Source organism: Anomaloglossus baeobatrachus, chromosome 4, assembly GCF_048569485.1.
Source record: "Anomaloglossus baeobatrachus isolate aAnoBae1 chromosome 4, aAnoBae1.hap1, whole genome shotgun sequence".
Lineage (NCBI taxonomy): Eukaryota > Metazoa > Chordata > Amphibia > Anura > Aromobatidae > Anomaloglossus > Anomaloglossus baeobatrachus.
The window spans coordinates 442,289,085-442,313,161 of record NC_134356.1 but is presented as its reverse complement, the minus strand read 5'-3'; the positions used below and the strand labels follow the sequence as shown (position 1 = coordinate 442,313,161).

The following is a 24,077-nucleotide window of genomic DNA, read 5'->3' as shown; positions in this document are numbered from 1 at the left end:
AGGTGACAGGGACGGAGTTTACAGTTTTTACTGAAAGGCTTTCTGAGACTATGGCTAAGATACTAGAAGCTTTGCAGTCCAGACCGGTATCTCAGACCAGGGACACTGTGGAATCATTGCCACCTGGTTCCCCTCAGTCGGAACAACCATGTCCTCCCGGGGTGTCTCATAGATCCCAGGGTGAGGTCTCTGACACGGACCCCAGCCCCAGACCGCTTAAGCGAGCTCGCTTGGAAATTCCCTCGACATCATCACATTGGTCAGGGTCTCAGCGGGAGGACTCTCTGTATAGTGAAGCGGAGGTAGCTGATCAGGATTCTGATCCTGAGGCTGCGCTCAACCTTGATACTCCAGATGGGGACGCCATAGTGAATGATCTTATCGCGTCCATAAATGAAATGTTGGATATTTCTCCCTCAGCTCCTCCAGTTGAGGAGTCAGCTTCTCAGCAGGAGAAATTCCGTTTCAGGTTCCCCAAGCGTACAACGAGTATGTTTCTGGACCACTCTGACTTCAGAGAGGCAGTCCAGAAACACCGGGCTTGTCCAGATAAGCGTTTTTCTAAGCGCCTTAAGGATACACGTTATCCCTTCCCCCCCTGACGTGGTCAAGGGCTGGACTCAGTGTCCCAAGGTGGACCCTCCAATCTCCAGACTGGCGGCTAGATCCATAGTTGCAGTTGAAGATGGGGCTTCGCTCAAGGATGCCACTGACAGACAGATGGAGCTCTGGTTGAAATCCATCTATGAAGCTATCGGCGCGTCTTTTGCTCCAGCATTCGCAGCCGTATGGGCGCTCCAAGCTATTGCAGCGGGTCAAGCGCAAATTGACGCAATTACACGTACGTCTGTGCCGCAAATGGCATCCATAACTTCTCAAACGTCGGCATTTGCGTCCTACGCTATTAATGCTGTCCTGGACTCTGCGAGCCGTACGGCGGTTGCAGCCGACAATTCGGTGGCAATACGCAGGGCCTTGTGGCTACGGGAATGGAAGGCAGATTCGGCTTCCAAAAAGTGCTTAACCGGTTTGCCATTTTCTGGCGACCGTTTGTTTGGTGAGAGGCTGGATGAAATCATCAAACAATCCAAGGGAAAGGAAACATCCTTACACCAGGCCAAACCAAGATTACCCCAACAGAGGAGGGGACAGTCGAGGTTTCGGTCCTTTCGGGGCGCGGGCAGGTCCCAATTCTCGCCCAAAAGGCCTCAGAAGGATCAGAGGAACTCCGATCCATGGCGGTCTAAGGCACACCCTAAAAAGACCGCCGGAGGTGCCGCTACCAAGGCGGCTTCCTCATGACTTACGGCCCCCTCACACCGCATCCTCGGTCGGTGGCAGGCTCTCCCGCTTTTCCGACATTTGGCTGCCACAGGTAAAAGACCGTTGGGTGAGAGACATTCTGTCTCACGGTTACAGGATAGAGTTCAACTCTCGTCCTCCGACTCGATTTTTCAGAACATCTCCGCCTCCCGAGCGAGCCGATGCTCTTCTGCAGGCGTTGGGCACTCTGAAGACAGAAGGAGTGGTGGTCCCTGTTCCTCTTCAGCAACAAGGTCACGGTTTTTACTCCAACCTGTTTGTGGTCCCAAAGAAGGACGGATCTTTCCGTCCTGTCCTGGACCTAAAACTGCTCAACAAACACGTAAAGGCCAGGCGGTTCCGGATGGAATCCCTCCGCTCCGTCATCGCCTCAATGTCCCAAGGAGATTTCCTTGCATCGATCGATATCAAAGATGCTTATCTCCACGTACCGATTGCTCCAGAGCATCAGCGCTTCCTGCGCTTCGCCATAGGAGACGAACACCTGCAGTTCGTGGCACTGCCGTTCGGCCTGGCGACAGCCCCACGGGTTTTCACCAAGGTCATGGCTGCAGTAGTTGCGGTCCTCCACTCTCAGGGTCACTCGGTGATCCCTTACTTAGACGATCTGCTGGTCAAGGCTCCCTCTCAAGAGGCATGCCAGCACAGCCTCACCGCTACTCTGGAGACTCTCCAGAATTTCGGGTGGATCATCAATTTGCCAAAGTCAAATCTGACACCGGCCCAATCGCTGACATATCTTGGCATGGAGTTTCATACCCTCTCAGCGATAGTGAAGCTTCCGCTGAACAAGCAGCGTTCACTACAGACGGGGGTGCAATCTCTCCTTCAAGGTCAGTCACACCCCTTGAGGCGCCTCATGCACTTCCTGGGGAAGATGGTGGCAGCAATGGAGGCAGTCCCTTTCGCGCAGTTTCACCTGCGTCCTCTTCAATGGGACATCCTACGCAAATGGGACAGGAAGCCGACGTCCCTCGACAGGAACGTCTCCCTCTCTCAGGCAACCAAAGCTTCCCTTCGGTGGTGGCTTCTTCCCACTTCATTATCGAAGGGGAAATCCTTCCTACCCCCATCCTGGGCGGTGGTCACGACGGACGCGAGTCTGTCAGGGTGGGGAGCAGTCTTTCTCCACCACAGGGCTCAGGGTACGTGGACTCAGCAGGAGTCCTCACTTCAGATCAATGTTCTGGAGATCAGGGCAGTGTATCTAGCCCTAAAAGCGTTCCAGCAATGGCTGGAAGGCAAGCAGATCCGAATTCAGTCGGACAACTCCACAGCGGTGGCTTACATCAACCACCAAGGAGGTACACGCAGTCGGCAAGCCTTCCAGGAAGTCCGGCGGATTTTGATGTGGGTGGAAGCCACGGCCTCCACCATCTCCACAGTTCACATCCCGGGCGTGGAAAACTGGGAAGCAGATTTTCTCAGTCGCCAGGGCATGGACGCAGGGGAATGGTCCCTTCACCCGGACGTGTTTCAGGAGATCTGTTGCCGCTGGGGGATGCCGGACGTCGACCTAATGGCGTCCCGGCACAACAACAAGGTCACTGCATTCATGGCACGTTCTCACGATCACAGAGCTCTGGCGGCAGACGCCTTAGTTCAGGATTGGTCGCAGTTTCAACTCCCTTATGTGTTTCCTCCGCTGGCACTGTTGCCCAGAGTGTTACGCAAGATCAGGGCCGACTGCCGCCGCGCCATCCTCGTCGCTCCAGACTGGCCGAGGAGGTCGTGGTACCCGGATCTGTGGCATCTCACGGTCGGCCAACCGTGGGCACTACCAGACCGACCAGACTTGCTGTCTCAAGGGCCGTTTTTCCATCTGAATTCTGCGGCCCTCAACCTGACTGTGTGGCCATTGAGTCCTGGATCTTAGCGTCTTCAGGATTATCTCAAGAGGTCATTGCCACTATGAGACAGGCTAGGAAACCAACGTCCGCCAAGATCTACCACAGGACGTGGAAAATATTCCTGTCATGGTGCTCTGATCAGGGTTTTTCTCCCTGGCCATTTGCCTTGCCCACCTTTCTGTCCTTTCTTCAGTCCGGATTGGAAAAGGGTTTGTCGCTTGGCTCCCTTAAGGGACAAGTCTCTGCGCTCTCTGTGTTTTTTCAGAAGCGCTTGGCCAGACTTCCACAGGTACGCACGTTCCTGCAGGGGGTTTGTCACATCGTCCCTCCTTACAAGCGGCCGTTAGAACCCTGGGATCTGAACAGGGTGCTGATGGTTCTTCAGAAACCACCGTTCGAGCCACTGAGGGATATCTCTCTCTCACGCCTTTCGCAGAAAGTGGTTTTCCTAGTAGCAGTCACTTCACTTCGGAGAGTGTCTGAGCTAGCAGCATTGTCATGCAAAGCCCCTTTCCTGGTGTTTCACCAGGACAAGGTGGTTCTGCGTCCGGTTCCGGAATTTCTACCTAAGGTGGTATCCCCGTTTCATCTCAATCAGGATATCTCCTTACCCTCTTTTTGCCCTCATCCAATTCACCAATGTGAAAAGGATTTGCACTTGTTAGATCTGGTGAGAGCACTCAGACTCTACATTTCTCGGACGGCGCCCCTGCGCCGCTCGGATGCACTCTTTGTCCTTGTCGCTGGCCAGCGTAAAGGGTCACAGGCTTCCAAATCAACCCTGGCTCGGTGGATCAAGGAACCAATTATCGAAGCTTACCGTTCTGCTGGGCTTCCGGTTCCCTCAGGGCTGAAGGCCCATTCTACCAGAGCCGTGGGTGCGTCCTGGGCTTTGAGGCACCAGGCTACGGCTCAGCAGGTGTGTCAGGCGGCTACCTGGTCGAGCCTGCACACTTTCACGAAACACTATCAGGTGCATACCTACGCTTCGGCGGATGCCAGCCTAGGTAGGCGAGTCCTTCAGGCGGCGGTTGCCCACCTGTAGGAAGGAGCCGTTACGGCTCTATTATGAGGTATTATTTACCCACCCAGGGACTGCTTTTGGACGTCCCAATTGTCTGGGTCTCCCATGGAGCGACAAAGAAGAAGGGAATTTTGTTTACTTACCGTAAATTCCTTTTCTTCTAGCTCCAATTGGGAGACCCAGCACCCGCCCCTGTTTTTTTGTGTACACATGTTGTTCATGTTCAATGGTTTCAGTTCTCCGATATTCCTTCGGATTGAATTTACTTTAAACCAGTTTATAATTTTTTCCTCCTTCTTGCTTTTGCACCAAAACTGAGGAGCCCGTGGGAGCACGGGGGGTGTATAGGCAGAAGGGGAGGGGCTTTACACTTTTAGTGTAATACTTTGTGCGGCCTCCGGAGGCATAGCCTATACACCCAATTGTCTGGGTCTCCCAATTGGAGCTAGAAGAAAAGGAATTTACGGTAAGTAAACAAAATTCCCTTCTTCTGCATTGGCCTCTCAGAAAGTAACTTTTGTATTATTATCTTGATTTTGCTTGAGAAAAAATGCTCCCTTGGTTTACAACTAAAGAAAAGCGAATATATTTAAGTGACTTTAATGGTATAAAAATCCGCATTCGCCAAAACCGTTTTCAGTTGTCAGCGCATGTTCTTATCACCATCTCGAAATCCCTGGGCCAATCCACCATCTCAAACTCGAAATCCCTGGGCCAATCCACCGTCTCAGACTCGAAATCCGCAGGCCAATCCACCGTCTCGAACTTGAAATCCACAGGCCAATCCACCGTCTCGAGCTCAAAATCCCTGGGCCAATCCACCGTCTCGAGCTCAAAATCCCCAGGCCAATCCACAGTCTCGAACTTGACAACCCCGGGCCAATCCACCGTCTCGAGCTCAAAATCCCCGGGCCAATCCACCGTCTCGAGCTCAAAATCCCCAGGCCAATCCACAGTCTCGAACTTGACAAGCCCGGGCCAATCCACCGTCTCGAGCTCAAAATCCCCGGGCCAATCCACCGTATCGAAATCCCAAGCCAAGCCATTGTATCGAAATCCTCGGGCCTTTCGACTCTGAGGCAATTCTGTTCTTCTGAGCTCTATTTCTTAGAATTGTGCAAAACAGAAGACCATAACCAAAGCGTTCTGCACGTTACAGTGCCCAAACCATACACATCACCATCGACCTGTCTGCAAACTGCACTAATTGGGATTTGTGATGTTACTTTGTCAGTGTTGTAGTCAGGTCCCATCATGATTACAATGACATTATGTAGTGACTTTTTCAGTGGGAGCGACAGTACATCGTGCATCTGTTCTATGGTAAATCTAGTCACAACTGTGTATAAATTGATGATGAAAAGACATAATTGTCGGACTTTGGTTAACATTTGTTTTATTTATTTTTAATTTTGGCACATGTCTAAATCTAAGAGCAGCTACATTTATTTTATTTATTTATATTTATTTTTATCCATAACGCCTGAGAAAAAAGACTGTTAGTCCTTGGTCAATGATTCTTGCAATGTGCAATAATAGAAATCACTGCTCTATGCAGTAGATGGTAATATTAGGTGAATGGAGACTCTTTACTAATATGGTGCTCTCTTTTAGTATGTAGATTTGCCTGTCACAAGAAATGCTGCTCCCAGATTACCACAACCTGCAGTAAAAAGGTAACATTTGTTTTATTGTATATCTTAAATGATGACTTCACTAATATAGATTACAGACTATACGTAGAAAAGGAATGATAGAACTTAACTATTTGTTTCCTTCATTTTAAGAAAATATTTTACTTTAAAGGAAATCGATCAATAGGATCAACCCTCCTAAGCCGTCTATATGCAGATAAAGGTCATAGAAAGATGAACCAAATGATATTTTGATGTTTCTCTGACGCCTCATTGGGGGACACAGGATCATGGGTGTTATGCTGCCTATCCATAGGAGGACACTAAGTAGATGCAAAAGCATAGCTCCTCCTCTGCAGTATACACCCCCTGGCCAGGCCAGGCAACCTCAGTTTTAGCTTAGTGTCTGTAGGAGGCACTTCCTTTCAAGGTTTGTTATTTTTTGAGGGCGACGGTTTCCTTTTGGGACTGATCTCCCACTACCATCAACGGGCGGGAACGTGGAGTGTCGCCTCCATGTACCCCCTCCTGCGACGCTGGATCCTGGGCTGGACGACGGGTTCCACAGACACCGATACTCCAAAGCCCAGGGTAGAGGCCTGTGCCCCTATAGCCCAATTCCTCAGCCCCTCCTTGCAGGCTCTGAGTTGAATATGACACCAATTCCTCAGCCCCTCTTTGCAGGCTCTGAGTTGAATATGACACTGGTGTGACCGGACACAGCAAGCTGACTCTGCTATTTTCACTGCCTGGACGGAAGCAGTGTTTTAAGGTGAGATCCCCCCTGACTGGTTTCCCAGACAAAGGTAGAAAAGACGCTGCAGCATTTACAAGGATCCTGCACACACAGTGTTAACTTTTCTCTAGCTTGCTGGCTGGAGGAGGGGGGAAGTCACTCCTGTTTGCAGAAAGTCCTTCAGATAATTTCCCGGTGGCAGGGAGAGGGCCCAGGGCTCAGGGACTCACGTTGTTTATTTGCTCTAGCAGAAAAGTCGGCTCATAACCACCAGTGACAAGCTGTGTGCTGACTGGAGGGAGAGGGAGGAAAACTATCAGAAGCTCCCTTCCCGCCGTTTTATTACTACCCACAGCAGGGGGGGCACACTGACTTCATCTTCGTGCTCTTTTAGCGCTAAACCCTGCCACCCCCCCCCCCCCGCGGCCGCGATAAGCCCCGCCCCCCCAGGAAAGCGTGTGAGATCTCCATAGAGCTTAATCCTTCCTGAGGACAGGGCCATCGGCTGATTCTGGTGAGGTGCTTGCTTCAATTGTAGCTCTGCTGAGCATTGCTCCCCCTCCTGGCATACTCCTATTAGGAACATGCAGAAATCTAAGGGCACTAAGAGTGCTAAGGCCCACATAGTCTATTATTCAGCCTGCACTGCCTGCCACGCTGAGCTACAACGTAAACACACCTCTTCTCTCTGTGAGTCCTGTGCCCCTATAGCCCCCCAAGACCTCCCTGCCACCACCGCCGCAACCGTCAGCCCAGAGCCTAGGGCTCCCATCCCACCGGAATGGGCACAGTTTCTGTCCCAATCCATGGAAAAACTGTCACAGAACCTGGTGCTGGCTATGCAATGTCGTCCTCCACACCCTTCTGGGTCCCTGGACGGAACGCAGCCTGAGGATACCCCTATGGAGGATTCTTCTGAGGTAATCCGGGCACATGCTTCACCAGTTGCAGGGATCAGGATAAGAGCACATGTCCGGATGTCTCCAGCGGGCTCTCCCTCGGGAGCACACAGGGCAGGCTCTCCCACACGCTCCACGGCTTCTGAAGAGCTGGAGGAGGGAGAATGCTGTTTATACCAAGAGGATTCCTTGGTTTCAGCCTCCCCAGATGATCAAACTGCAATAGGCTCCCTTATAGCAGCAATCAACCAAACTCTGCATGTGGAGGATCCCCCATCCACTACCACTGACCATGCGGTCTCCTTTAAGAGGGCAAGGAAACCCCAAAATGTTTTCGCTGATCACCCAGAGTTTCAGGATATCCTCACAAAGCAAAGGGAGAAGCCTGACAGGCGCTTCGGTAACCGAAAACTCATGGAGTCCCGGTACCCTTTTGCCTCACCTGCTGCTAAGGGCTGGGCCGATCCGCCCTCGGTCGACCCCCCCGGTCTCCCGCCTTACCATAAATATGCTCCTGTCTTTACCCGATGGTTCCTCCATCAAGGACCCGACAGACAGACAGGTGGAGCACCTTGCCCGCTCTGCTTTTGAGGCTGCGGGTTCCTCCCTCTCGCCCTCCTTTGCCGCAGTGTGGGTCGCAAAGGCGATCTCGGTCTGGGCAGAATCCCTTAACACTTCGCTTGAGGAATCCCAGTTCACTCATACCTTCACAGAGGGAACAGCTCAAAGTACCTCATGCAGGCCTCCATGGACGCTGCTACCTGCGCAACGTTTGCCGCCTCAAATACCATAGCCATCCGTAGAGCTCTCTGGCTCCGACAATGGCGAGCGGACTCTGCCTCCAAGAAGTCTCTCACGGGCCTTCCCTTTTTTCCAGACCGATTGTTTGGCGAACATCTGGACAAGCTCATTTCTGACGCCATTGGAGGAAAGAGTACCTCCCTCCCCCAGCTGAAGTCCAGGACGTCCTTCACCAGACGTCCACAGTCCTCGTTCCGCTCCTTTCGGAACTCATTTGGTTGGTCGACATCCCGTGCTGTCCCCGCCACCAGCCGTGGACTACGCAGGGACCGACCTTCTCAGCTCTCCCCGAAACCCACTTCGTCATGGCAGCCCAGACCGAAACAGTCCAGGACTAGGGAGACTCGGCCACAACGTTTTCCCCCCTCATGACTCCTTCGGCTCCCCGGAAGACACACTCATGGTAGGAGGTCCACTGCGGCTCTTTCATCACATCTGGGCTGCCGCCTCAGACGACAAATGTGTGCGAGACCTTGTGTCTTCCGGTTGCCACATAGAACCGACGCGGGGGTCGGGTCCGAAATTCTTTCTCTCAAACCCCCCAAAGACTCGAAAACGACGCGAAGTTTTTTTTTTTTCTCAGCAATCCACTCGCTCCAAACAGCAGGAGTGATAATACCTGTCCCAGATGATGAGAAGTTCGGGGGTTTCCAACCTCTTTGTGGTCCCCAAAAAGGATGGGTCAGTTCGACCCATCCTGGACCTCTAACACCTAAACAAACATATGCACGTACGGAGATTCAGAATGGAGTCCCTAAGGTCCATTATTGCATCCATGGTCGAAGGGGAATTCCTCGCCTCCATAGACATCAAGGACGTGTACCTGCACATACCCATCGCCCCAGATCACCAAAAGTTCCTCCGCTTCGCAATTCAGGACTCCCACTTTCAATTCGTAGCTCTACCCTTCGGCCTTGCCACTGCACCAAGGGTCCTCACCAAAGTCATGGCGGCCGCCATGAGCGTCCTTCACGCCAGGGGAGTAGTCGTTCTCCCTTACTTGGACGACTTCCTCATCAAGGCCCCCTCCTTCCGCGACTGCTCAACCAGCGTACAGATCACTGTGGACACCCTATCCCACTTAGGGTGGCTAGTCAATCTGGACAAATCATCCCCGATCCCATCACGATCCATCACTTTCCTGGGCATGTCCCTTGACACCCGTCGGGGCTTGATCCTTCTCCCTCAGGACAAGGTGATCGCTCTTCAACGAGCGGTACGCTGCCTTCTATGTCCTCCGTCTCGCTCCATTCGATTCAGCATGAAAGTGCTCGGCAGGATGGTGGCGGCTATGGAAACAGTACCCTTTGCTCAACTGCACCTCCGCCCACTGCATCTAGCCCTTCTAGCGGCCTGGGACAAGAGCCCCTTCTCCCTGGACAGACATCTTCACCTGACGCCTTCAGTCAGGTACGCACTCCGCTGGTGGCTTCGGTCTTCATCCCTATCGAAGGGGAGATCTTTTCTCCCAGTGAACTGGCTGGTCCTGACCACGGACGGCAGACTCCTAGGCTGGGGAGCAGTGTACCGGCACCACACTGCTCAAGGACGTTGGACGCCCCAGGAGTCTTTCCTACCCATAAACATCCTGGAACTCCGCGCGATCTTCCTCGCGCTCAGAGCGTTCTGCCCTCTGCTAGCGGGTCGTCAGATTCGAGTCCAATCGGACAATGCGACAGCTGTAGCCTATATCAATCGGCAGGGGGGCACCCGCAGCAAAGTGGCTTATCTCAAGGCCCACAAGATCCTCAACTGGGCCGAATCGACGGGATCAGTGATATCAGCGGTATACATACCTGGGGTAGAGAACTGGGCAGCAGACTTTCTAAGTCGCCAAGGCCTAGACGCCGGAGAATGGTCTATCCACCCAGATGTGTTTCTACACATCTGCACTCGCTGGGGCACACCAGACGTGGACCTAATGGCCTCAAGGTTGAATGCAAAGGTACCCGCGTTCATAGCCAGGTCACGCGACCCGCAGTCCATCGGCGCGGATGCTCTAGTCTGCTCCTGGCACCACTTCCGCCTGCCTTACATATTTCCACCTCTACCCCTGCTGCCGCGGGTAATCAGAAAGATCAAGGCAGAGGGAGTCCCGGTGATACTGATAGCACCGGACTGGCCCAGGCGCGCCTGGTACGCCGAATTAGTACAAATGCTCAGACGCACCGTGGCGCCTTCCAGACATCCCAGACTTGCTGACCCAAGGGCCCATTTCCCATCAGAACTCCAGAGCACTGAAGCTGACGGCATGGCCATTGAGACCTGGGTATTAACAAGAGCGGGATTCTCCCCCGCAGTTATTTCCACCATGATCAGCGCCCGAAAGCCTGCTTCATCCCGCATTTACCACCGTACGTGGAAAATCTTCCTTTCATGGTGCAGGGAAACTAACGTCCAGCCTATGCCTCTGGCCATCCCCAGAATTATCGACTTTCTACAGTCTGGCTTGCAAGCGGGGTTGGCTCTCAGTTCCCTTAAAGGGCAGGTCTCAGCGCTCTCAATCTTCTACCAATGCCGCCTGGCTTTAAAAACGCAAGTCAAGACCTTCCTCCAGGGCGTTTCCCATCTAGCTCCCCCGTACAGACGGCCGCTGGAACCATGGGACCTCAACCTCGTTCTGGACGGTCTCCAGAGGTCTTTCTTTGAACCCCTCAAGGAATCCTCCCTTGCTCTTCTGTCCTGGAAGGTAACTTTCCTGGTGGCAATTGCGTCCATCAGACGGGTTTCGGAGCTAGCAGCACTCTCTTGCCGCGAGCCTTTTCTGATCTTTCACCAGGACAAGGTGGTTCTGCGCCCCCTTCCGGTTTTCCTTCCAAAGATTCTTACCCCGTTTCATTTGAATGAGGACATTGTTCTGCCTTCCTTTTGTCCACACCCAGTTCATAGGGTGGAAAGGTCTCTGCATTCGTTAGAACTCGTCAGAGCTCTCAGATATTACATATCCAGGACAGCCCCCTTTAGGAAAATGGACTCTTTGTTCGTCATTCCTGAGGGGCCTAAGAAGGGCCAGGCAGCTTCAAAGGCGACTCTGGCTCGCTGGATTCGCTCTGCGATCCAGGAAGTCTACCGCTTGCAACTTAAGCCCATTCCTAGTGGGCTGCGGGCTCATTCCACGCGAGCAGTTGGCGCTTCGTGGGCCATTCGGCATCAGGCTTCAGTAGAACAGGTGTGTAAGGCTGCGACCTGGTCTAGCCAACATACGTTTTCAAAGCATTACAGAGTCCATACCCAGGTTTCAATTGAGGCAAATCTGGGTAGGAAAATTCTGCAAACGGCATTAGAGGACCTCTCTCATTAGGCGCTCCAGGCTGTCTGGGACTGGTTCCTAGTCCTTGGGTTGTGTTGTCTTCTTTTATGTTTCCCACCCATGGACTGCTTTAGGACGTCCCATGGTCCTGTGTCCCCCAATGAGGCGTCAGAGAAAAACAGATTTTTGTGTACTCACCGTAAAATCGTTTTCTCTTAGCCATCATTGGGGGACACAGCACCCACCCTGTTGGGCCTTGGTTCTCTCAGTACCTTATTTGGTTATGACTCTTCTTTTCTCATGTTCCTCTGTTGAGAAGTTTTTACTGATTTTTTTTCTCCTACTGCTTGTGTACTAAAACTGAGCCTGTCCCGGCCAGGGGGTGTATACTGCAGATGAGGAGCTATGCTTTTGCATCTACTTAGTGTCCTCCTATGGATAGGCAGCAATAACACCAATGGTCCTGTGTCCCCCAATGATGGCTAAGAGAAAACGATTTTACGGTGAGTACACAAAAATCCGTTTTTTTTATCTCCTCTTATTCCATAAAAATCTGTTTTTCTTAACATGTAAATGAACTTTAATGATCTATAGGCCAGACAGAGATATCGCTGAGAAACTGCCTCCAGAGCTCATTTTATATAAAAGAGGCGTTACCATTGTGAGACATGTAATGACTGACCGTTATATTCATGCTCAACAAAACTGATCTTTGTCTCATAACAAATAGATTTGCAGTTGTAGTTCTATAGTGCTGTCAGCTCTGTTGCAAAGCTGTGCCTGATTATAACGAACACTTCTCATCTCACAGGCAGCCAATGTGGGGCTAAGGGCAGTACAGCATAGCTGTCAGCAGGACAGGAGAGCTGCAGATGTGTTTGTAATGAGACCATGTTTAGTTCTGCTGTACTGTGTTATAATGACACAGCTTTGAAATGAGATCAGTGGAGAAAAGTGTCAGTTATTACATGGCTCACACTGGTAACGTCCCCTTTCATGCAATATAAGCAGGTTTTCTTTAGAGAGTAACCATCCCTTTTAATTTTTGGTTTCTTAAATCAGTAGTACACATGAAAGTAAGCGACTTTGTAAAATCAGAGAAATAATTTTCTTTCTCTGCCTGGATTAATCTTATACTTCAAATATAGGAGAAAAATCTGTCTTCAGACAATACACATTTTACTGATTACTGAAATAGGAGATGACCGTATGTGCTTATAATATCTTATGAAGAGTGGAGGGGAGTTCGAAAGGCTGCTAAGTCTTTGGCTTTGAGATCTTTTTTTGTTTCTATGGTAACAAATGTTACATCACATGAAAGCCTTGTGTGTCTAATATATGTTTTCAAAATTTCATGTTTGTTGCTTATGGCAAGTGTTCTACGCTTGCGGGAAAACAAAATGGTGGAGTCTAATGCGATATTCACAGCAACAGAGCAGAGGACTTGTTTGTGCAAGGAAAGTCCGCAAAGGATATTCATGGTGATATGTCACAGACATTGGTGGATCAATGCCCTTCATATTCCACAGTTAAGAACTGGGTCACCAAATTTAAAACGGGCTACTTCAGCACCAATGATGAGGAATATCCTATACGACCAAGACTGGTTGTTGTTCCGGAGAGCGTCGATGCTGTGCACAACCTTATACTGGAGAATCAAAGAATTTCAGCTAAAGCAATAGCACACATGAGGATTTCCCGTGAATGTGTTTGTGCCATTATCCATGAACATTTGGACATGAGGAAGTTGTCTGCAAAGTGGGTCCCCAAATATTTGACAAAAGGTCAGAGAAGCATGCGAGTGAAAACTTCCAGGTCCATTTGTCAGCGTTTCCGGACTGATAAGAACTTCCTGGATGAACTGGTTACTATGGATGAGACCTGGATTTATTTGTATGACTCTGAAAACAAGGAGCAGTAAAAAGAGTGGAGGCACAGTGGTTCTCCTCTTCCAAAGAAGTTCAGGGTGCAAAAATCAGCCACTAAGGTGATGGTATCTGTGTTCTGGGATAAGGAGGGCGTGCTGCTAGTGGACTACCTTCAAAAGGGTTCCACCATTAATATAAGGTATTATATTGAACTTTTGGACCAATTGAAGGCCGCTTTGAAGGCCAAAAGGTGTGGCAAGCTGTCCAAAGGAATCTTGTTCCTACAAGACAATGCCTCCGCTAACACTGCACAAGCGACCACAGCAAAACTGGCAGAGCTGGGCTTCCAGCTGGTTGACCACCCACCTTATTCATCAGATCTAGCTCCCTCCGACTATCATCTGTTGTCAAACCTAAAGAAATACCTCAAAGGTACCAAATTTCACACCATTTCTGATGCCATGGCTGCTACGGATGCCTGGTTTGAGGCACAACCGAAATACCTCTTTTTACTAGGCTTACAGAACTTGCAATATCGATGTAAGAAGTGTGTTGACATCAGTGGAGAGTATGTGGAATAAATGTAAGGTTTCATTATCCTATTTCGTTTCTTACTGAGTAAAGCCAAAGACTTATCAGCAGTCCCTTGTATATGGGGAGAGCTAGAGGCAGAAACAGACATTCTGTTACAAGTTCTCTTGAAACTGTCACAATTAAAAAAAAAAAGTTTAATGTGTAACTGTCCATTCAGGAGAACTTACGGAATTCCTTTCTCCTCCCCTCTCCATGAAACCTTATCAGTAGCAACTGTCATCAACTTCTGTATTCAGTGGTAAAATCTGTATTCAGAGAATACAGATTTTCACATTACAGACCTTAAGGAATGAAAGATCAGCCACAGAAAATAAATAAATCTATTTCTTTGATAATATATACTACCAACTTTCTTATTTTCATGTGTACTATGTATTCATGAAAAAAATAAAATATTTGGTAATTTGTCTTTAAGAGAGAATGGAAGTTTAGTATTGTATAGAATTAATGAAACTGGTGTCATTTCTCATTAGTCTTTAAATTAAGTTTCTGGTGTCAACACTTTTTTTTTTTTTTTGCAAATTCACACGTGCTGCACTTATGCCATAATTAGTGAATTTTTAGGGATGCACTGCTGCTCATGCCAGTTTTCTAAAAAAAAGTAGCAGAGCTTAGTGAAAGAAGTGAGGTCACATGCAGCCCAGCAACTTTCCCATAATTTACGCCAGAAAGCTATATAACTTGTACTTGTATATTGTGCAAATCTACACCAGAACATAGCTACCTTCTATGTGATTTTCTGGGTCACTCCAGCATTCGTTTCTTTTACGAACAGTATATAGAATACCATTCTCACTAAATTCCCCCAGTAAGTTTTCAAGTGGAAATGTTAATTGCAGTAGGTGATCTCCTGGGCTGGCAAGGGGCTCGCTTTCAGCTGGCCCGGCAGGGGGCTCGCTTTCAGCTGGCCCGGCAGGGGGCTCGCTTTCAGCTGGCCCGGCAGGGGGCTCGCTTTCAGCTGGCCCGGCAGGGGGCTCGCTTTCAGCTGGCCCGGCAGGGGGCTCGCTTTCAGCTGGCCCGGCAGGGGGCTCGCTTTCAGCTGGCCCGGCAGGGGGCTCTCTTTCAGCTGGACCGGCAGGGGGCTCTCTTTCAGCTGGACCGGCAGGGGGCTCTCATTCAGCTGGACCGGCAGGGGGCTCGCTTTCAGCTGGGTCCACAGGGGGGTTGTTTTCAGCTGGGTCCACAGGGGGGTTGTTTTCAGCTGGAGCGGCAGGGGGCTCGCTTTCAGCTGGCCCGGCAGGGGGCTCGCTTTCAGCTGGAGCGGCAGGGGGCTCGCTTTCAGCTGGAGCGGCAGGGGGCTCGCTTTCAGCTGGAGCGGCAGGGGGCTCGCTTTCAGCTGGAGCGGCAGGGGGCTCGCTTTCAGCTGGAGCGGCAGGGGGCTCGCTTTCAGCTGGAGCGGCAGGGGGCTCGCTTTCAGCTGGGTCCACAGGGGGGTTGTTTTCAGCTGGAGCGGCAGGGGGCTCGCTTTCAGCTGGCCCGGCAGGGGGCTCGCTTTCAGCTGGCCCGGCAGGGGGCTCGCTTTCAGCTGGAGCGGCAGGGGGCTCGCTATCAGCTGGCGCGGCAGGGGGCTCGCTTTCAGCTGGAGCGGCAGGGGGCTCGCTTTCAGCTGGAGCGGCAGGGGGCTCGCTTTCAGCTGGAGCGGCAGGGGGCTCGCTTTCAGCTGGAGCGGCAGGGGGCTCGCTTTCAGCTGGCGCGGCAGGGGGCTCGCTTTCAGCTGGCGCGGCAGGGGGCTCGCTTTCATCTGGCGCGGCAGGGGGCTCGCTTTCAGCTGGCGCGGCAGGGGGCTCGCTTTCAGCTGGCGCGGCAGGGGGCTCGCTTTCAGCTGGAGCGGCAGGGGGCTCGCTTTCAGCTGGAGCGGCAGGGGGCTCGCTTTCAGCTGGAGCGGCAGGGGGCTCGCTTTCAGCTGGAGCGGCAGGGGGCTCGCTTTCAGCTGGAGCGGCAGGGGGCTCGTTTTTTAGCTGGAGCGGCAGGGGGTTCGTTTTCAGCTGGAGCGGCAGGGGGTTCGTTTTCAGCTGGAGCGGCAGGGGGTTCGTTTTCAGCTGGAACGGCAGGGGGCTCGCTTTCAGCTGGAGCGGCAGGGGGCTCGCTTTCAGCTGGCCCTGCTGGAATGTGGTTGTTTTAAGAGAAAGGGGTTGGGTTGATAAGGCAATATTTTCAATTGTATAAAATACCACCATGCTCAATTTGTGGAGTTAATATGGATGTGATGAATGGCTAATTTGGCTTCCAGTCATGTAAAAGACTGTAAAATAGCAGCACAAACTGCCAGTCACACATGACCGGTACTTGGAGGTTTTTGTATAAGAGAAAATGATTTAACAAAACAAAAGAAATACATTTCAAACCAGAGCTTGTTTGACAAATATCTTTATTTCTTTTCCCTATTATTATTAGTTTGACCATGAGCTGTCGAACCGTCACTTTGGGGTTGAATTATCGCGTCTCACTAATGAAGATCGGACAGTTCCTGTGCTGTTGGAGAAGCTTATCAGTTACATTGAAATGCATGGCTTGTATACAGAGGGCATATACCGGAAACCGGGCTCCAATAATAAGATCCGTGAACTTAGACAGAACCTTGATACAGGTGAGCGGTTTTTTACCATTCACTGTTATTAATCTGTTCTTCCGCCCTGGACCAACCACAGCAGGTACACGGCCATGACAGCGCCTCTATGGAGCATGACATAACACCAGAAATGGGACACAAGGAAGAGGGAAGAAAATGACTCTGCTGTTATTGTATTCGCCATTTAAATATGTGATAAAGGAGCCATTCTATTGATCTGTCTGATTACGGTACATGGCTGCCGTAATACTTACTATTTAGCCCACTTTTATGCTATTATAGTAAGAGCTGCATTAAAGGACACGTGATGTAGAGAATGGTATCTGACTTGCAGGCAGGGTGATATAGAGCAGAAGGAGCTGATCCGATTGTTTTAGACATTTTTGTAGGGGAAAGTCTGAGTAAAACTTGCATTCTCTTCATTAAAATCCCTGGTGTGTGTATACATATAAGTGCAGTGGGCGGCCCTATTTGGTGATTGACAGTCCTCCTGGTAGAGATAGTTGTCAGTCACGGAGCAGGACCGCCCACTGGACTCGTATACAAACCCCAGGGATTTCAATTAATAAATACACTTGAAGAGCTGTTATAATTGGCTCAGAAATGCCCGCTAGTTATTACATAATCATGATAGATGTGTGTGTGTGTGTGTGTGTGTGTGTATAATATACATACATACATATATATATATATATATATATATATATATATATATATATATATATATATATATATATATATATATATAATATATAACATTTTATGCCAGAGTATATATTATTCTTATTTTCTTTCTTTTTTTTTTTTCTCGCCACTTGCCTTCCTTAAAATGTAAATTTTTCCTTGTGATTTTTTTGTTTTGCAGATATTGAAAGTGTAAATCTGGATGATTATAATATCCATGTGATTGCCAGTGTCTTCAAGCAATGGTTGAGGGAACTTCCCAACCCTCTGATGACATTTGAACTCTATGAAGAATTTCTCAGATCTATGGGTAAATAATAGCAGACATTTAAGGGGGATTAAGTCTGATTTTCCTTCAGATCACATATGATCTTACATAGTTACTAAGGTTGAAAAAAAGACCTAGGTCCATCTAGTTCAACCTTCCTCCACCAGTTCTACATTTGGTCACAAAGTCATTTATAACCAACAATGTTGTGTGTAGTGAGGAAATCATCCAGCCCTTTTTTGAAAGCTGTTATAGTATCTGCCATTACTACCTCTTGTGGTAGTGTATTCCACAGTCTGACTGCTCTAAGGCTATGTGCGCACGTTGCGTAAATTCATGCAGTTACGCTGCGCTTTGCAGCGCAGCGTAACTGCATGCGTCCTGCGTCCCCTGCACAGTCTATGGAGATTGTGCAGGGGCCGTGCGCACGTGGCGTTTTAGTGCGCAGCGCTTCGGCTACTGCCGAAGCGCTGCGCAAAAAGAAGTGACATGTCACTTCTTCCATGCGCTTTGCCGGCAGCTCCTGCTCTGTCTATGGCAGGAGCTGCAGGCACAGCGCACGTTCTCGACGGCACCATGCGCTTCAGAACGCAGCTTTTCAGCTGCGCTCTGAAGCGCACCTTTTACGGTGCTGGGCAGTACGCAACGTGCGCACATACCCTAACTGTAAAGAACCCTTTCCTATTTAGCTGTCGGAATCGCTTTTCTTCCACTCGCAGTGAGTGCCCCCTGGTCCTCAGTATTGTCTTCAGAAGAAATAAGTCATGTGCCAGTCCTTTACATTGACCACACATGTATTTATACATATAAATGAGATCTCCTCTGAGACGTCTTTTTTTCTAAGCTAAACATATCTAACTTTTTCAACCTGTCATCATATGTGAGGCCTTCCATTCCTTGTAGTAGTCTAGTTGCCTGCCTTTGAACTGACTCTAACTTCTGAATGTCCTTTTTAAAATGTGGAGCCCAAAACTGAATCCCATATTCCAGATGTGGCCTTACAAGTGATTTATAGAGGGGTAACAATACGTTGGGATCACGGGATCTAATCTCTCTTTTTATACACCCTAGCATCTTGTTTGCTTTTGCAGCTGCTGCTTGACATTGAGTGCTGCTGCTCAGCTTATTTGTAATGAGAATACCCAAGTCCTTCTCCTGTTCTGTAGTCCCGAGTTTACTTCCATTTAATGTATACGCAGTTATAGGATTACTCCGTCCTAGGTGCATTACTTTACATTTATCAACATTAAATCTCATTTGCCAAGTATCTGCCCATTCTGACATCTTATCCAGATCTTTTTGTAATATTATACTATCAAGGTCAGTTTTTAATATCCTACATAGTTTGGTGTGATCAGCAAAGACTGACACTTTACTATCAATCCCATCCACAAGGTCATTAATAAAGAGATTAAAAAGAATTGGTCCTAGCACAGATCCCTGCGGCACCCCACTGCTGACTATAGCCCATTTAGAGAATGTTCCATTTATGACTACTCTTTGTTTCCTATCTTTTAGCCAATTCCTTACCCAGTTGCATATAGTTTCCCCTAGTCCTTGCTTCTGGAGCTTTAGTATAAGGCTATTATGTGGTACAGTATCAAATGCCTTTGCAAAGTCCAAATAAATCACATCAGCTGCATTACCAATATTCAGGTTTGCACTTACCCCCTCATAGAACCCCAACAGGTTGGTTAGACACGATTTATCTTTCATGAATCCATGCTGTCTGTCAGTTATTATATTATTTTCTGCAACATATTTTTGCATGTCATCCCTTAAAATGCCCTCAAACTTTGCATACTACTGATGTCAGGCTTACTGGACGGTAGTTGCCTGGATCTACCCTCTTACCTTTCTTAAATATCGGTACCACATCAGCAATCCTCCAATCCTGAGGCACCAACCCTGTTACAAGCGAGTCTAAAAAGAGAAGATACAGCGGTCTGTCAATTACGGAGCTCAATTCCCTCAATATTCGTGGATGAATGCCATCTGGCCCTGGGGATTTGTCAATGTTTAATTTACTCAGACGTAGGCGTACTTCTTCTTGTGTTAAATTAATTATATCGGGTGGTGAACTTTGATTTTTCACTTGTTGAATGATGCCTGGTACAGTCAGTTCCTTGGTGAACACAGAAGAGAAATGCCTATTTAATATCTCAGTCTTTTGTTTGTCCTCTATAACTAACTTAGTATATTTTAAGGAGCCAATACTATCCTTTGTTTTCCTTTTGGCATTAATGTATTTATAAAAGATTTTGGGATTTATTTTAATGTCATTGGCGATTTTTGTTTCAGTAACTAGTTTTGCTTGTTTGATTTCTTTTTTGCATTGCCTATTGATATCTTTATACTCCTGAAATGCTATTTCTGTATTCTCAGCCTTCAAGATTTTAAATGCCCTTTGTTTTTGTTTTATTATACTTTGTACAGTCTTATTTATCCATAGTGGTTTCTTTTTATTCCGGGACGTTTTATTACCAGAGGGTATAAGTTTTTTTTACAGGACTCTAGCAGTATATCCTTAAACTTTCCCCATTTATGTTCAGTATCCCCAGTTACCATGACTTTGTCCCAATCTGCACATTTAAGATCTTCCCTTAATTTGTTGAAAACAGCTTTCCTAAAATTCCAGGTTTTAGCATTCCCCCTTTGAAATGTTTTATTGAATATTACGTTGAAGCTTACCATATTATGATCGCTGGTGCCCAAGTGCTCCTGGACCTGTAGATCTGAAATTGTATCCGGTCTATTTGACAGGACCAAATCTAGCAAATTATCTCCCCTCGTCGGTTCATCTACCATCTGAGAGAGAAAATGGTCTTGAATAGTAGATAAGAACTTACAGCTTTTAGCAGAACCAGAAGTTTCTATGTCCCACTGTATGTCTGGATAGTTGAAATCCCCCATAATAAGAACCCGATTATTATTATTAGCTGCCTTTTCAATTTGTTCCAGAATTTCACCCTCTATTTGTTCAGGTATGTTAGGAGGCTTATAGCAAACTCCAATTAGCATTTTTCCATTATTCCCCTCCCCATGTACATTTACCCATACTGACTCTACATTGTTGCAGTTCCCCCCAATGTCATCATTCAACACAGGTTTTAGGTTAGATTTGATAAATATACACACCCCACCACCTTTTTTGTCTTTCCTGTCCCTCCTAAATGTACTATAACCCTGTATGTTTGTCACCCAGTCATGGTTGACATGGTTTCATCCAGCCAGGTTTTCGTAATGCCGACCACATCATAATCCATGGTTGACATAAGAGTCTCCAATTCATTCATTTTGTTTGCAAGACTTCTTGCATTTGCCAGTAGACATTTAATCCTATTAACACCTTTATTACTCCTAGCCTCCCTACGTTCCTTGCATGTCCCATCCCCCCTAATCCTTCATTGACCCCTACCATCTCACTGTCTCTATCTGCTCTATCTATCCCCTTTTTTGCTCCACTACCCTCCCTCCCCCCAGATCCTAGTTTAAAAGCTCCTCCATCCGTCTGACCATTTTCTCCCCCAGCACAGCTGCACCTTCCCCATTGAGGTGCAGCCCGTCCCTACCGTAGAGCCTGTAGCCGACTGAGCAGTCAGCCCAGTTCTCCATGAACCCGAACCCTTCCTTCCTGCACCAATTTCTAAGCCACGTATTTATCTCCCTAAGCTCCCGCTGTCTTTCTAGTGACGCTCGTGGCACCGGCAGTATTTCTGAAAACGCCACCTTGGAGGTCCTGGACTTCAGCTTCTCTCCTAGTTCCCTGTAATCATTTTTACTCACTTGTTAATATCCTCTTAATTCTTGTCCTTTTCTTTAATATATTTAAAGGGAATCTGTCACCAGGTTTTGGCCACCCCATCATGATGTAGGGGCAGAGATGCTAATTCCAGCAATGTGTCACTTACTGGGCTGCAGTTTTGATAAAGTCCTTGCTTTGTCTGCTGCAGATCTAGCAGTTCTCTGAATGCTGAGCTCTTTATAGTCCTGCTCATACCACTGCATGACCCCCTGATAGTGGTGGTAGGGCGTTATACAGAGCGCATGATTATGGAGGACTACTTAGAAGAAGGTTTATTAGTCCTCTAGTGATAATTTCTTGCTGATAAAAGTGATATGTCACTTGCTGGGCTTTTTGCTGTAGTTAGGATATCGCTGGATTCAAGGTCTCTGTCTCTACATTATTCTCATCTCAGAAAAGGTGGTAAAAACCTGGTGACAGATTCCTTTTAATCTATAACAAGGTGCCATTTATATTGGGAATTGAATCTAATTTTCATATTGTTTTTAAAGTACTTCATAATCTCACAGATGTACCACACATTATTGTCCTGTGTTCTGTGTTGGTTAAATTGGCTTTTTTTATGCGACAGGTCTTGGTGATCGAAAGGAAACCGTGCGGGGGGTGTATTCGGTAATCGATCAGCTCTCGCGGACACATCTCAGCACCTTGGAGCGACTTATCTTTCACCTTGTCAGGTTGCCACTATGCTCATTTGCTAGCCTCTAGGTTATGTGATGTGTTCTCCCTGTCAGCCATTAATTGTGTTTAACTTTGGTTTGGGATGTTGTAGGATTGCCCAGCAGGAGGAAACTAATCGCATGTCTGCCAACGCGCTGGCCATCGTGTTTGCTCCATGTATTCTCCGTTGTCCGGACACTACAGATCCGTTGCAGAGCGTACAGGACATTGGCAAGACCACAGCGTAAGACTCATCAGATTGCTCTCTTTGGATGTTTCTTTTAGGTGTACTTCTCACATAGCAAGATCGCTAGCGAGATCGCTGCTGAGTCACAGTTTTTGTGACACACCAGTGACCTCATTAGCGATCTCATCTCGCTGTGTGTGACACTGAGCAGCGATCTGGCCCCTGCTGTGAAATCACTGCTCGTTACACACAGTGCTGGTTCATTTTTTGGACATTGCTCTCCCGCTGTGAAGCACACATCGCTGTGTTTGACAGTGAGAGAGCAACGTTCTGAATGTGCAGGTGGCAGGGAGTTGGCTTCTGGCAGCCTGCGGTAAGCTGTAACCAAGGTAAATATCGGGTAACCAAGCGAAGCCCTTTGCTTGGTTACCCGATATTTACCTTGGTTACTAGCTGTGACGGGGGTGTACAGCAGAGCAAAGGATGGACGAGGCCGAGGGACGATCCAACAGGTTTATTCACAAGAACACTGGAACAGCACACGATAAGTCCACGTAAAACAGATTCGGGGGCCCTTCCCGACAATCCTCGGACCGGATTACAAAGCAATCGTCCTTACAGTAGTCCAAAGAGTTCCACACAATCCCACGGGCCGCCACACAGGCCTAGCTCCGTCCGTGTCCACAGCCACACAGGCTGGAGCTCCTGCTCCCTTCAAGTTTCAGCTCACTCTGAAGTTACAAAAAGGGAAATGCATTGTCTGTGCTCCTTGACCAGCCCACAATGTTCAGGGGGTGGGGGTCACACATCCTATCATCAATGGTTTGGTCCATCACAGGGCTCCGATATGTCTGCCAGCCACAGTAGATGAAGGTATCCCCTGCTGTGCAGAACAATGACTATTCCTTCACTGGCCAATTCAATTACAGGTTAGATACACAACTCTGGAAAGAAGAGGACAGGCTATTTACATAATCACATTAGATGCCAAGACTGCAATTGTATGAGAGAGACACATTGAGATCAGTAGCTCCCCCAAGGAAATACATGAATTACAACTAATACAACCAGGGAAATATGCATATCATGACATAGTATCACAGCATATACAGTGAGAGGGTAAATTACATCTTCACAATCCCTCCCCCTCCCAACTTGTGTACGTACTAGGGACCTCTACAGGTCACTGGTTAAGTACACACAGGCAGAGCGTTACTTACATGTGGCTTCATGCAGCCACGAATTGGCATCGTAGCTCTCCCACATCATTGCCCAGGAGAACAGCTGCAGGCAGACCACCCATCACCCCAACCACACATCGCTTGACCCCAAAACCAAAGTTCAGATCCACAGTGGCTGTGGGAATAGTCCTCCATTGTCCACCAGCCAGTTCAATAACAATCCCAGGTCCTCTATGGATTGCCTCAGGCCGAACCACTCGGGGATCAGCCAGTGTGAGGAAAGCACCCGAGTCACAAAATCCAACAAGTCTCTGTCCATCCAGCACAACCTCCTGCAAGTGCTTACCTCGATGAGCAGAAGTCGTCATAACTGCGGGTCGCACCCCGTAAACTCCTGGTGGTGCAACATGGGGGGCTGAGTCACTAGGCCAGTCCTCACATAACGGTGCCACATCTTCCTCCATGGCACTGGGCTGTAAATAATTAACAATCCGATTGGGTGCAGGATCAGTCCTCATTTGAACAGCTGGGCAGGAGACTTGCCGATGCCCTGGCTGTCCACATTGATAGCATCTGAGCTGGGTCTCCCTCCATCCAAGGCGTCCTCTTGGGTAAGGGGTAGGGGAACTTGGAGGCCGGCTCCCACCTGAAGGTGCTATAGGGGTTTGAGGATGATTCCTCCATGGGCTGGCTGGGCATGAGGCCTGCAAATGCCCGGGATGCCTACAAACATAACACCTGCGC

The 24,077-nt window shown here is 48.7% G+C and overlaps 1 protein-coding gene across 5 annotated transcripts in view; it reads left to right on the top strand.

The window, feature by feature from the left end:
• The window catches only part of MYO9A (myosin IXA), a 235,568-nt gene that overhangs the window by 187,498 nt on the left and 23,993 nt on the right, over positions 1-24,077 (top strand). For all 5 annotated transcript variants that reach the window (XM_075345532.1, XM_075345530.1, XM_075345533.1 and 2 more), the window contains 5 exons: positions 5,812-5,873; positions 16,374-16,566; positions 17,414-17,542; positions 21,877-21,982; positions 22,078-22,209. In XM_075345532.1, coding sequence (XP_075201647.1) covers positions 5,812-5,873; positions 16,374-16,566; positions 17,414-17,542; positions 21,877-21,982; positions 22,078-22,209 — 622 coding nt within the window. The remainder of the gene's footprint in view (positions 1-5,811; positions 5,874-16,373; positions 16,567-17,413; positions 17,543-21,876; positions 21,983-22,077; positions 22,210-24,077) is intronic.